We start from the raw sequence: 15,195 nt of genomic DNA, 5'->3' as shown, positions 1-15,195 counted from the left end.
TCTGGTGGGTTTTTTGTAGCTGCTTGTGTTTGGAGACTGACTTCTATCACTCTTTCTGACTTCTATCGCAGTTTCTGTCCAGCGGGTGCTGCTGAGCCCCTCCACCGTCACAAAGCACTCACAGGCGGACACACTTCACATGGGCCAAGGCCGTTTAAGCAGCCTAGCTCTGCTGGCCATTGAGAGGACACTAGTCAAGTCCCTGGAAAAGACGCCTTGTTGGTACGACAGGGTCACAGATCATTTTCTTGAAAAGGAACGGAGGGTAGAATTTACGTATAAATAAACACTTTTTATGATGTAGGCCGAAATTGAGCTTCCCCTCCTTGAAAGACCAGCATCCGCCACTGTTGTCACGCCCTTGTCCTGTCGTGTCTGTCAAATGAGCACATGGCTCTGTTTGCTACTGTCCATGTCTCCGCCCATGTCCCGCCTTTCTTTCTCCTCCTTGTCAGTGTCATTTGTAATCCTGCCCCCTCGTTATCAGTCCAGGTGTCCCTTGTGGTGGTGTTCATTTAAGTTCCCTTGTCTCTGTGCTTCTTTGTTGGACATTCCACCTTTAGTATGCTTTCTACCGTCGGTTTGCTTTCTCCAGTCTGTCTGTCTGTCTTGTCTGTTACTCAGTCCCTTTAGGTCAGTCTTTGTATCTCTTGTCTCAGGTCTGTTTGTGTCTAGTTTAGTTCTCTGTCTAGTTTCAGTCTGTTTAGCTTTCTCTGTTTAGGTCTCTGCCTGTTTAGATCCCTCTGTCTAGGTTTGTCTGTCTATCTCTGTCTAGGTTTAGTCTGTTTAAGCTCTCTCTGTTTAGATTTATGTTTAGCTCTATCTGTTTAGATTTGTTTAGCTCTATCTGTCTAGGTTTGTCAGTCCAGTTCCCTCTTTGTCTAAGCCCCTCTGTCCAAGTCTCTGTCTAGGTCTTTCTTTGTCTAAGTATTCTGTCTTTGTTTTGTATCTTTTGGTGTAAATAAAGTCAGTGATATTGCGAGTGCTTCCGCCTCCATCAGTCCGCCCCGCGTTCCTGACAACTTTGTGGTTGCTTCCAAACTGGAATGCCTGTTGTGAAGTAAAAGATTATAGTAGCATGAGTACTAAAGGCTACAGACCTTTTTAAGTATTTAGGAAAACATGTAACGGGAAAACAAGCTATAATTCCTAATTATTGCATTTTATTATTTTCATTATTTGCAGTAATTTTTATGCTGGAGTGCCTTTGAAAAAACACTAGAACAGAATTATTAAATATAATACAGAATATTAAAATATGAGTCTAATATATTATATGTAGTCCAAAGACTATTTGCATAAAGAACAGCTGGGATTTTGGCCCTGACTCTGAAAAGCCTCTCTGGGGCTGAGATATATATGGATAATTAGCTTTCAAAAGCTCATGAAACTCTGCCTCAAACCATTACACTCACATTTATATAGACGGTACTGCTCCTGAACTTGGAGAGATTTCTTGTCATAAAAGTTTATTTTAATATTGTGTATTATGCCTCCACAAACTTGAGTTGTGAATATGCACGCTATTGAGAGAAGTGTTCTTACCATATCTTATTTTATCTTATGTTTTTATGTATATTGTTATTGACTTTGAATAAAGTCATCAAAGTTATTATATGCTTTTATCAATGTGTTTAGATGTGATAAATGATTCAGTCTTTTTTCTTATGGTTTCACTCTGAGATGTCCTTACGATTTCTGGCTTTTTGTTGTGGAAAGTGGAAAAGAAGACAGAACTTAAGCCCTTCACACTGCATGGGCAGTTTGTCTGATGCTCTGATAACAAAAGACCATTGCGTCCGGTTTCTGTTCTTACCAAGGCTCTGTCTTCATGGTGCCAAGTAAGCCATTAATGCATTGACTTAAAGATACTCGAAAAAAATGGAAGAAATGTTATTAGAGCAATGTTTTATTGTAGAGAGCAATGTCAAATATATAATCCTGAGGTACTAACATAGTTTTTACCCTTATATATTTTGAATATAATTGGATAAGCGGTTACAGATAATGGATGGATGGATGGAAATACCCACAGACAACCTTTCTTTTATAGTGGTTTCATAATTTTTGGGACAAAGATGTACATTTGTTTGTGTAGAATTATAAATATGTCCTACAACAGTTCACATGTGGTGTAGTGCACATTCTCAGATTTTAATATTGTTTTTTAAATATTTCATTTTTTTTTATTTTGTAAGTTGCAAGTTGCGATAATTTGTTTAAAAAATATCCACGTGTGAATATATGCTTTCAGAGCTGACCAGGTCTGCTGCTGAGTTAATAATGTCTCACTAAGCCAGTGTTGTCTTGCCTCTCTTGGTCTATCTCAGGCTTCAGTGCATTGTGCTGACCACAGTCGTTTTTTATCACTTTTTAAAGGCATGAGTTACTGCTAGGTAAAAAAGACATATCCTACTGCAAAGAGAGAAGGCAGAAAATAGCACAAGAAGGAGAGAATGCATTTTACAGGAATCATTAAAGGTAACATTTCTGTCAAAAAAAATCCCATTTTGCAAAAGTAATGATCTTAAATGGATCTAAAGCAGTAAGCTGCTCTGAGCAGCACAGCACTACATCTACAAAAGGAGTAAAGAGAGACCAAACCAAACAAAAAAGACACACAAACAAGGAACCGTGACCAGATGGAACCCTGGGAAAACAACAAAAAAACTGATAAATAATGATGAACGTTGTATGGATTCTGAAAATTATCATAACGATTTACAACATAGATGTGTGACCGTTACAATTTCATAATAAACTCATAATATTTGGACATTTCTGATAATGCAAAAACAATAACATTGGATCCCTATGTTCTGAAATGGTGTACTATTCATTGAAACTAATTGAAAGTAATTGCTCTTTCAACAGGAATCCTTATGATCATGATTTAAGCCAGTGTTGTGAACTATAAAAGGCTGAGTCAAATATCTGTAGCTGTTCAGGTGTTTCATCCTTTGGAGTTGAGTGGTTTTATTGCTACTGATCTAATACCTATATTCCCTGGGGATGTGGGTTCAAACCCTGCTTTGGATCACTGTCTGTGAGGAGTTTTATGTGTTCTAACAGTTTCTGAATAGGTTTCTATGTTTTCATGAGGTGCTCTGGTTTTCATGAGTAAAACACATGTTGGTAGTTGGCTTGGAAACATGTCTCTATAAGTGTATATTGTGAGTAAGTGTGTGAGTGTGACTGGCACCCTGTCGAGTGTGTATTCTTGCCTTGCACCCAGTGTTCCTGGGTAGGCTTGGGACCCACTGTAACCTTCAACAGGATGAAGTTGTTATGGAACAGGAATAAATGAATGAAGTCTATTTTAGATGAAAACACACATGCCTTAGTACCTCCACTGCACTTTTGTTTTTCACTTCAGTTGTAGAATCGTGGTGAGTACTCATCCACCTGTTGGCAGTTTGAGTTTGGACCTGACACAGTTAATTGTTACAAATGTAAAGGATCCAGGAATGTCAATTTTTCTTTTATGGAAGAGCTATTCTGAGTCTGACTAGACACTTCTATTTACAGCTGATCTCTTCAGTACTGCCTCAGGCAGACTTGAGTGCACTGTCCAACTGCACTGGGGGATATTCAGATAGCATTGAAACAGGAACACCGGACATGAGTACCAATCTAAAGTTTTTAAACACATGTATATGATATGCTCAGTATGCAAAGTGGCGCTTTTTTACATGTAGATTTGTGCTGTGAATGAGTGAGCCTGAAGCTCAGTAGGGGCTTGATTTTATCATGATGCTTTGCCTTAATAAGCACTTTAAATTGTCCCAAATGCAGCAACAACTAACTGGCATTAAAAGGCACAATCAATTGTCCCAAATTTAATATCTCTTCGTTGGATTTTAATCCATTTCAGAATGCGGTTTAAGGGTTTTTTTGTAGGTTTTTAGCACTGGCTTTTAATTACTTAACTGACATTCTTTAGCTTCATATAATTTGAGAGCCTTGAGATCTTCAGATCAATATCTGAAAGGTCCCCATTCAAGAAAAAATCAAAATGGTGATTAAGCATCCTCAGTGTCAGCACCAAGTCTGTGGAACACTCTCCAAATAGAAATCAAATTGACTCCTTCTGTACTGTCGTTTAAAAAACTAAAACCACAATTAAATAGTTTAGCTTCTATAGGCATGTTGTTATTGTGTTTGTCTCTTTGTTTGATTTCTTTACTGATATATTTATGTATATGCATTTTGTTTTTACATGTTCGCTGATGTAAATGATGTAAGTCTGGTGTATTTTTTTAAAACTTGTATTATATATTGCTTGAGTTATTTATTGTTAATATGTGGAAAATATTGTGTCCACACATTGGAGTAGTGTATTTATACTTTTTTTAAAATTAATAATTGACTAAAATATTTGAGCTTACCACTTTGTTGTTGGTTCTGAAGCTAAATAATGTCAAGTTGTAACTCAGCTTCCAAAGGAATTCCCTAAAGTCCCTAATTAGACACTTAATTTACAAACAAAATAGACAGACATATTGATTTGTCATTATTGTAAACACTCCAGTTATAGACAAAGCTGTGAACACTTCTTGGCAGACTCCAAACACTGGCAATACTTGGCTAAGAGTTTCAAGGCAAAGGATACCTAGAAAGTATATGCATTGTCTGGAATAATCATTAGGTGGAATGTACAATGTCTATCAGAGATCCATTTATTTATATTTGTTTGGGGAAAAAGTCCTTTGGACTGTTCAAATGAATAAGATATTGACACAATGAAGATTTTTACAGCGGTTTCAAAACTTGTAAATAGTTCTGGGCGATAAAGCGATATCGATATGGTTCGTGCGTGATAATGATGATAAGCTTTGGGTAATAGAGCTCAATAAACCTTCATTTCTATTCCTGGTTAGCACACTATCAGGCACATATACTCATGCTATTACGGTGAATGAACAGGCGACCACATGAATGTGAGACTACAAACAAGACTATAACAGGTTTAATTCAAGTGCCTGTGTGTATCTAACAAGATTTTCCTCACACTAAATTATTTTTTCAGCTCGCAGATTTTTAATTTGATCCAATGCCATAGATTAGGCTACTGCTCTTAAATAAACACTGCAAAGGTCAGAACTTTTTTTTCCGCCTTGCACTACAACCCTGAACTGGATAAACGGTTACAGACAATGAATGACATAACGTGCAAAACTGTAAAAAATTTCTAGCTTTCTCACTGTTATAAGCACTGTTCTAAGCCTTCTAATGGGTTAAGTGCAATATGTTTACAGTTCAGCACTTGGGATTGTTTATTCATTCATTCATTCATTATCTGTAAGCGCTTATCCAGTTCAGGGTTGCAGTGGGTCCAGAGCCTACCTGGAATCATTGGGCACACGGCGGGAATACACCCTGGAGGTTCACAGGGGAACACAGACACACACATTCGGACACATTTTTAGTCGCCAATCCACCTACCAACGTGTGTTTTTGGACTGTGGGAGGAAACCGGAGCACCCGGAGGAAACCCACACGGACACAGGGAGAACACACCACACTCCTCACAGACAGTCACCCGGAGGAAACTCACGCAGACACAGGGAGAACACAGCACACTCCTCACCGACAGTCACCTGGAGGAAACCCACGCGGACACAGGGAGAACACACCACACTCCTCACAGACAGTCACCCGGAGGAAACTCACGCAGACACAGGGAGAACACACCACACTCCTCACAGACAGTCACCCGGAGGAAACCCACACGGACACAGGGAGAACACACCACACTCCTCACAGACAGTCACCCGGAGCAGGAATCGAACCCACAACCTCCAGGCCCCTGGAGCTGTGTGACTGCGACACTACCTGCTGCGCCACCGTGCCGCCCTGGGAGTGTTTATTTATTTATTAATTTACGCTTCAGGTAGTAATGCCCTAACAAATTTTTCATGACACAAGACATAGATATCATTACTTTTGTGAAATTTGAATTGGTGAATTGTATTTGTGAATTGGAGTAATGTGCATACTGTATAGTAATGAGCTTTGCGCCCAGTGATTCTGGATAGGCTGCAGACCCACCGCGATCCTGAACTGGCCGGTTAGAGACATTGAATGAATTAATGTATAGTAATGAACATTTGGTGTATTCAGTTGAAATTTTTAGAAGGATGTCCAAAATGTTAATACTGTGATATATATCGAGATCAACCAATTTAGAATTTAGACAATTTAAACTTACTGCGATAACATTTTTGGCCATAACGCCCAGATCTACCTATAAACATTGATGACATTTGGCACACACTGAAAGTGTAATTTAAATCAGAAATTTTGATTGTGAGCTGTCTTGACATACCCACCCTTTCAGTCGTATCATAAAGATGGCCTGAAACATAATGGTCAGCAAGCGGTTAAAGGTGTCTTAAATTTATTACAGCTTTGAATTTCAGTGCATTGAATAAAAAATGTGCTCAACTTATATTAAATTCTTCTATTATTTTTCCTCCAGGTTCATTGTGGGAGAAGTCTATACGACAGATTGGATTTGAAAGGTAAATCATTTGGCTTATAATTCTCCATAGATTGTTATATATGTCTGTCGAATACATAATATTGCAATTTTATCTTGAAATAAGTTTGCATTATAGCATATTCCATAGTTGATAATTACAGTTAATGCAATACATTAATTTCCTCTTATATTTCAATTTAAGCCTTAATTACGTCAAATTTTAAATCTTTATATTAATACTTTGCTTCACTGCAGAGCTTAAGATGTCAGACTGCAGTCCAAGAGGGCCAAAGCTTTGCAGAGTTTATAGGTTATTTTCCCCAAATTATCACCCTTGAATCAATTTTTCGGTCTTTAAACCTTTATGAGTGGACTTGAAATTGTTAGAGCAGGGTAAGTGCTAAAATCTGCAGTGCTGTGACCTCTTAGTGAGTTCTCAAACATATTCTCCCCAAAGTGAGTGATGCGTGGTCATAATATGTTCTGCTGTGTAAGGCCATTTTCTTTTGCTAAAGTTTTCAGTTTAATCCACACCATAAATTTTGAGGCTGCTCTGTTGGGTCAATACATTATGAATCTATGCCCTATCATGGTCAATCAGCTCTGAGCACTTGACATTTATGGACACTATTGTGCTTCACTCAGGTGATTGAATTCTTTAAAAGTTAAAGCAAGTTCAGTAAGGAAAGAGTGTATTCTGCAAAGAAAATTGAGAGATGAGGAGATTCCACTGTTAGAGTAACTGTTCATGTTTCATCAAAATATATTTTTGCTTCTATCTTTGCTTGTGTGTCACATAGTTTCAGACCTATAAATGTCATGTATGACGGAAAAAGAAAAGTAAATTCAGCATAAAGTTGTTTAAATGATTATTGCATTTACTAAAATGCAAAAAAGGTAATTGGCCCCATAGGGTCGGGCAGTAGGTTTTTAGAGATGGTAAAACTGTGGTACTGGGAAAAGTTGCTGGTATTTAATAATGAAAATGATAGTGGTGAAACCAAGACTACTCACTATGCCCACTGCAAATCCAGCAAACCATGTTTAAAGCCCAGATGGAGGAAATGCTGGAGAAAATGGTGACAAAGCATTGAATCATTTCAGAAATGTTCAAGTGCAGTTAGTTTATGTAGCAGGACAACATTCCAAAGCACAAGAGCAAGGGTACAACCAAAAAATATGCCTCAAAAGCAAAAAGGTAAAGATTTTAAGTTATGTTTCAAAGTCCCATTGAGAAGCTGTAGCAGAAACCGTAACAGTTTAAGGTTGAAAGCCTTAGTGTGGCTAAAACATGTCGTTTTTTTGTGGATTATCTGTTCAGTGTCCACATGTATGAGTGTCCTTAAGTGTGAGTGATTCCACTTGGTCTTTGGACCCAACATGACCCTGAACAGTATGACATGTATACAGAAAGGGAACAAATGAATGTTTATAAATGTTTTTAGTTTCCTCCTATTCTAACTTTATTAGGAAACCATGTAGTCTGACTAACGTGAAAAAGAAAAAGAATTTGGGAGGGGGCAAATAAATTTTTCACTTACAAGAATCTATTATCTTGGGAGTGGTGACTGTTGGTCAAATTTGGATATCTAAGTGATACAGAGGGGACACAATATATCAAATGATTCCTAGACATTATTTTTGTTTGGTTTGTTATATATTAAATATATAATTATTATTAAAATGTATTTAAATATCATCATCTACCCCCCTCCTCCCCAGACATGAAGCTTATGTTGGCTTACCAGGTTCAGTCAGTCAATCAATCAATCAATTCATTTCACTTTATATATATCTTAGATGGGCAATTTATGTTGGGCACATGGACATCACACAAGAGAGACAACAAATAACACAGTAAATCAAAAAATATCAACAACAACAACAAAACACTCACTTGTGATTAATTAAAATACCTGTGAGCAATTAATGTAAAGGAAACGCTGGATAAGAAGCTAGAGTTTGAAAGCAAAATGAAGGATATCTGATGGATCATTAATAATAGAGCATCTATTTTATAATGTTGATTGTCTGTACAGTTTATTCAGAGATCTCAGGTTAAAGATGCAGAACCTACACAAACAAATGTGGACCTTCATAACTAAAACAAATATGCCATAATCAACTTATTTACACAGAAAATTGTACATCATTTCACTAAAATATCTGCCTTCGGTAATGAAAAAGAATTGAAGTATGTAAGGCTGAAGTTAGATTTAAAACACAGCAGTTATTCCTAACTTTCTTTGTTTAAAACACACATACCACAGTGTTTACACTGTTTATTCGTATATATATATATATATATATATATATATATATATATATATATATATATATATATACATACATACATACATATATACGTATATGTATATATATATACGTATATGTATATATATATATTTATATGTACTTTTATTGCTCCTTTAAGTGATATTCAAACAAGTAAATTTAAGCTCCTTTTTTAATGTTTGCCAGATTCATTCAAATATTTATTTATTTATTTATTTTTTGCAAGAGGTACTCAGTGGAACAGTACATATTCATGTGAAACTGAGGGCTGTTAAACAAACATTTATAGTTAAAAATAATGGTAGCTTTTTCTACTGTTATAAAAATAATTGTAGCTGGTCATAGGTAGATTAAATTCTGTTGTTTTTGTCAACAATTGCTTTTCTGATTACTGGCCTGAGGGAGGGGCAGGCCTTGTGGATGAGCATCAAGTTCCATATATGTTTGGCTCAGATATCACTCATGATATGCACAGCAAAACTGATAACATTAAGTGGTGGAAAATCATTGGCTAGTGCACTCTTTCACAGTTGGTTGTTTTGCGTCTAGGTGAAAAAGAGATGGTTGTGATATTTTTAAAGTATTGAACTGCTTGACTCGTCCTTCTTTCGCCTGTTAGCAGAAAACAGAATCAAACAGCATTATGGCACTTATGTGTGTGCTCAGCAGTCTGCCCATCACTTCATACGGCTCCAATCTGTACTCCCCTCTAACCGTGGGCTGAAGATGACTAAACCTAATTATACCTGAACTGCCTTTGACAGCCCTTATTTTTCAGATCCTTGACATATGGATGTGCTTGCGGGACCCTGATCCTATTAGCCGTGGTTTTCCTAAGTGCTGAAAAGTCCTAAGCATGTCTTTTGCCAGCAGCATTGCAAACAGGGTGTACAGGCCCCTGGAAAGTGGCAGGAAGCTGAACTGTAAACTGTTTATGTCCCTAATTGACCTGTTACTTCAACGAAGGCATTTAGCCATGACATTATGGCACGCTGATGCCTCTCTCCTCTTAAACCTGGCATGGAGACACAGAATGGGAGGAAACAAAGCAGCCAAATTGACTTACAGCTAGGATGGCAGGGAGAGATGAGTCTAAAGTGGCTGTGAAAAGGTAGAAACCAAGCATGTTATTATTATTATTACATAGTGTTTTTGCAGAGAGCTGTTATCTTGTATCAAAGTACCCAGGTGTGTTTTAAATTGACTCTTGACAACCAATACCACTGGTATTTAGTACATTTATTGGGTTTTTATCCTCCTTACACATGGTATTTCTTATGTAATACATTTTTGCTTATGTAGAACTTAGCATAAAACTTCTGTCAACATAGAACAGAGAACGGGCAGTAATATAATGTACAAACGTCAGTGTAAAACTTTATCAGTCTAATGTTTGGTAGTGAACTTACAAGCACACACATTTTTGGGGGTTCGGTACATTGCTCAAGGGCACTTTAGCAATGGACGATTTTGTTATTTGTTATAAACAGTTCCATTTGATTTAATGTGTAGCAGGACATGTAAATATACCTTAGAAGGATTAACTTGTCATTTCAAGAACAATGTTAATTTTCATCTTTAAGCTCTTTTTCTCTCCTGAAATTCAGTAATTTACACTTGAGAATTACAAACACCTTTAAAGATTGTGAAGTGTAAAATTTGGCATTTTGGACAAAAGTGTCCCATCAGTTGGTAGCAACTTTCTTGTCATTGCTCAATTCCTTAACAATAAACATACTTATTATTCACGGGTTTCACTTTGTGGGTACTGGTTTATACACCACAATGCCCTTAAAAAAATCAGCCCCCTTCGAAAACAGGATTTTATAGACATAATAATGGAATGCAGAAAAAAGGGATGTTTTGAAGAAATCATTCCAGTCCAGAATAACACTTTAAAGAAAAGTTTACTTTCATTGGGGATGCTTTAAAGGAAGTCAGTGTGTGTTAAATGAGAAATATTTATATCCTTTTAATATGGGGCAAGGCAGATTTTATGGAACAGGGTGGAGAGGCATATAAAACCAACACATTGTAGCACGTAACAGATGTGCAAGAAGCTGTATCTGGAAAATGCTGCAGGAAAAAGCAGCATTCCCAGAAAGTTTCCACGTTTCAATCACTGCAGATGGTTTTCATGGGACCACTGCAAATGGATGTGGTATTTAGTAGTAGGCATTTCAGTTATATTTAGTCATTTTTATTGAGAAATAGCAATTTATTAATTAGTAGCAATAAAGTTTTGATAAGTAATCAGTTCATTTATGTTGCTTTTATTTCACCTAGCATTGTTATATTATATAAATATATCTATTTTTAAAATGTACTCTTTGAGATTTATGTTTTGAGATAAACGTAACATAAATATAGGCAAATGTAAAAAGATAAGCTCGTGTTGATGTAGTCTGTGTCTCTGTGCTACACTGTTAGGTGTGTGGCACTAATGGCAGTTTGAAAAGAAGATTTCCTGGTATTACTGCATGCAAGGCAACAGTCCATCACAGGGCAATACACACTCGCACATTCACTCACACCTGTGGACAATTTTGAATAACCAGTCTGCCTACCAGCATGTGTTTTTGGACTGTGGGAGGAAACCAGAACACCTGAAGGAAACCCACACAGACACGAGGAGAATGCACAGACTGTGACCAAAGGCGGGGCTCAAACCCACAACCACAGAACCCTGTAGCTATGTGACACAGATTCTACGTGTTGAACCACCATGCTGACTTTGGGATTGAGAAATAATAAAAGAAAACACACACTTCTTTGTTGACTGTGTATTAAAGCAAGAGCACAGTGCTGCAGTGTGTTGAACTGGTTTATTGTGACTCAGATGACAAACTGCACTGGCCAGCGTTTTGTTCAGATATGTCTTTTGCGTTAGTTCAGTCTGGAGGATTAAATATGAGAACAAATGAAAGAGAAATGCTCAGTGGTATACAATGGATTATTCTTAATTATTGATCGGTTTCCAAAAGTTTTTTTTAATAATTTGACTAGTTGAGCCATCCCTAGTATTTAACTGACTATTGGCAGATGAATACCAGCCTCAGGAACTCTTCCTATTAGAATCTTATCAAATACTAGTCATGAAACTCAGCAACTCATTCCTGCTCTTTCCTCTGTGATCAGCGTTAGAGGGTCAGACGCGGGCAATGGCATCCGGGTGTTTATCCCCGACATCGGCATGTTCATGGCAAGCCTGGGAACCTGGCTATTGTGTAGGAGTCTTGAGCAGAAGAGGCCCGCAGAAGAAATGGCTCAGTTCAACCATGACTTTGAGGCAGATGATCAGGTGAGATTTATACGAGTTGTTAAAGCATAATATTAGCCTTATATTTTATCATCTAGGGCCCAAAGCAGAATTTTTGTTGCATGTTTTTCTTTTCTTTTTCCTCATCCATTCATTCTTTTTTGAGACATATCAGTGCAGTCCCAAATACTTTTAGTAATTTGATGTCTGAGCTCTGGGGCAATCGATATAGTTGTTATTAAGAATGAAAAATGCTTCTGTGTTTGATTAGTACATTGAAATTTTATCTTTAATGGCTACAGTTCCACATCCTTTCACATCCTTCCAGGCCTATTCTATTACATTTAAAATATATGTGCTTTTCTTGTGCAAGAGAAAATAAATATTTCTGAACATTTAATAAGATAAAAACAAGTAGGTATACCAGTAAATGTAAACCAAGAATGCTAAATGTATCTGATGCCACAGTTTGACTTATAATAGATTTTATGCTGCAGGAGTAGCTGTAGAACCGTAGGTCAATAAAGAAGTAGAGGGTCATTTACTTGATATTACTTTCATTGATTCACTTGCACACTGAAACGTGACCACACGGAGAGTTGAACAGTCAGACCAGTTGACACAGTAATGATGATAAAGAGATCTTCCCAAAATAAAGTGCTTTGACATTCTTACACATCCATACTTTACTGCTTTGTTCTGTGTATCAAATCAGTTCATCTTCATTTGCTTTTTATTACTTTTAAAGCAAATATTTTGAAAAGGGCTTGTGGCAAATTCACTATATATATTTTCTTGTAATAAAACCATATTATATTTAAAATTTGATTGACCTGTAAACATCAGAAACACAGTTAGAGACCATAAACAGAAAGCCATTTTTACCCATTGTTCCGGGTAGGCTCCTGATCCACCACAACCCTGAACTGAATAAGTGGTTACAAACAATGAATGAATGAATTGGACGAATACATGTTGTCATCCAGAATAATCTTATTCTCAGGAGAACACTTCATTGTGTTGTTGAGTTATTGTGGGTGAAATGCAGTGCCACACGTGCTGTGAACGTGGCCACAGAATAATTTATTTGCAATTGGTATTCAGACCAGTTTAGGGTGGTGTTTATAAGACTGCCAGTTTGAGTAATTTTCTCTGCGTTTTGCATCACAGTTGTTTTTCTGCCCAGCTTATGTGCTCATCTTTGAACTTCGTCATATATTTGTCTTGTTAAAGATATTGAAGAGCACAACATAAAGCTTTTTGCAGACCCGAATTAAACCTAATATCAGACAGAATAGATTGCAATGAAAACATCCAATGATGTAATAAGAAATTTCAATACAGAATTCATATAAAATCATATACAGCTGTATGAAGTACAGTAAGGACTGTAGTACAGTAGTACACTGTATTCTCAACTTGTCCAGTGTTCAGCACTAGCCTTAATTAATGTTCAGGAAACCAGCCCGTAGTGTTTAATCATTATTGGGTGTGTTCAGTAATGCCTGCATGCCGTGTTAATGTTAGCAGGGTGCTGGTTCCTGAGCCGCAGGCCACACATGTAGAGCAGTTAAGAGCTAGTTTGGTTTATTGTGTGTTATTGTTGATGGAATACAGATTTACTGAGGTGGGTTAATATGCAGCAGGTTTGTTATGTTGAAGTCATGCAGGGACACACACATTTCTACACAGACTTCAGGCTGATTTATATATTAAGAAGTGTTTCATGGATAAGTGTAAGTTCAGAGGCCTTAGTGTGTTTACCTTCAAAATCTCAACTGCATGTTGTTAAACTTATACAATGATCAGCCATTACATTATGACCTCCTCCTTGTTTCTACCCTCACTGTCCATTCTCACAGTTCTACTGACCACACAAAAGCACTTTGTAGTTGTAAAATTATAGATAGTACTCCATCTGTTGTTCTGTTCACCCCTGTTCTTCAATAGCCAGGGCCAGAATTATTTGGGGGTTGGGGGAGGGGGGATGGATCCCTCTCAGCGCTGCAGTGATATTGATGTGGTGGTGGTGTTTTAGTGTTTGTTGTGTTCATATGAATGGATCAGACACAGCAGTGCTGCTGGAGTTTTTAAGACACTCACTGTCACTGCTGAACTGAGAACGGATTGGGTTAAAAGCAGAGAACAAATTTCTCTTTGTGCAAGCACAGTGGCCAATGAAGTGATTCTAATTCTAATTCTATATCTTAAAATCCAAAAACACATTTCAGTCTTATTTCTACATGTTTCTGGCGGGTATTCTAGAGCACATTCTCCATGATTATGTCTGAAATATATTATTGCATCTTTGTGTATAATTACACCAGTAATCTAAGTACAATGAGAATGAATTGGCTTTGTGTTGTAATATGTAATTAAGTACAAGCAGCATGTAATATATTTTGTGCTTAGTTTGCTCTAGAAACCTTAGCACCTAGGTCTTTATAGGAGAAACAATTTCTGGCTTTTTCTGTGAAAACACACACAGGAGGAAGAGAGCAAAGAGAAACTGGGCCTTAATGATGATGATGATGATGATGAGATGCTTTTTGATGAGGACTTTGATGCTGAAGATGAGGCTGAGGAAGAGGATATTGGTCTGGAGGAGGAAGAAGAAGAGGAGGAAGAGGAGGAGGAGGAGGTGAAGGAAAGTGTTAAGATGAGGGTTCTGCGCATAGTTGCAGGAGTAGCCTCTAAAGTGAAAGAGATCATCGGTAACCTCATCACTACAGCAGGGAAGGTGGTGGTGACTATATTGTTGGGCCTTACAGGTAAGAAAAGCTGCTAAGACGAGGTATGATTCTTGCATCAGGTCAAGCTTCATCAGAACATAGCTATTACCCAATGACAATCTCTGTGCAGTGCATATAGTATTTTATCTTAATGAATTCTCTTTTAGATGACATTAGGCTAGTAAAATATTCCTTAAGTAATAATCTCTTCTAAAATACAAGGTAGTATTTGAATAACATGTAATTAAAAGGGCGCTTGGTCATCAGTACACCTTTTATATACAAATCACAGGAGCCATATTTAATAGCTTTCATGGTTTGATATATTTGTTATATTGTGTCCATTAACCATTTCAAAGTTGAAATTGATAATAAACACTAGGTATCATCGTTCATAGAAAAATACACAATGGCTAACTGAGCTT

The 15,195-nt window shown here is 37.1% G+C and overlaps 1 protein-coding gene across 1 annotated transcript in view; it reads left to right on the top strand.

The window, feature by feature from the left end:
* The window catches only part of LOC136675409 (piezo-type mechanosensitive ion channel component 2-like), a 75,590-nt gene that overhangs the window by 14,835 nt on the left and 45,560 nt on the right, over window positions 1-15,195 (top strand). The window contains exons 4-6 of the mRNA XM_066651941.1: window positions 6,482-6,524; window positions 11,918-12,080; window positions 14,527-14,809. Of these exons, the coding sequence (XP_066508038.1) occupies window positions 6,482-6,524; window positions 11,918-12,080; window positions 14,527-14,809 (489 nt within the window). The remainder of the gene's footprint in view (window positions 1-6,481; window positions 6,525-11,917; window positions 12,081-14,526; window positions 14,810-15,195) is intronic.

Source organism: Hoplias malabaricus, chromosome X1 (genome assembly GCF_029633855.1).
Source record: "Hoplias malabaricus isolate fHopMal1 chromosome X1, fHopMal1.hap1, whole genome shotgun sequence".
In the NCBI taxonomy this organism is placed as follows: domain Eukaryota; kingdom Metazoa; phylum Chordata; class Actinopteri; order Characiformes; family Erythrinidae; genus Hoplias; species Hoplias malabaricus.
This window is presented reverse-complemented; position numbering and strand designations above follow the sequence as displayed.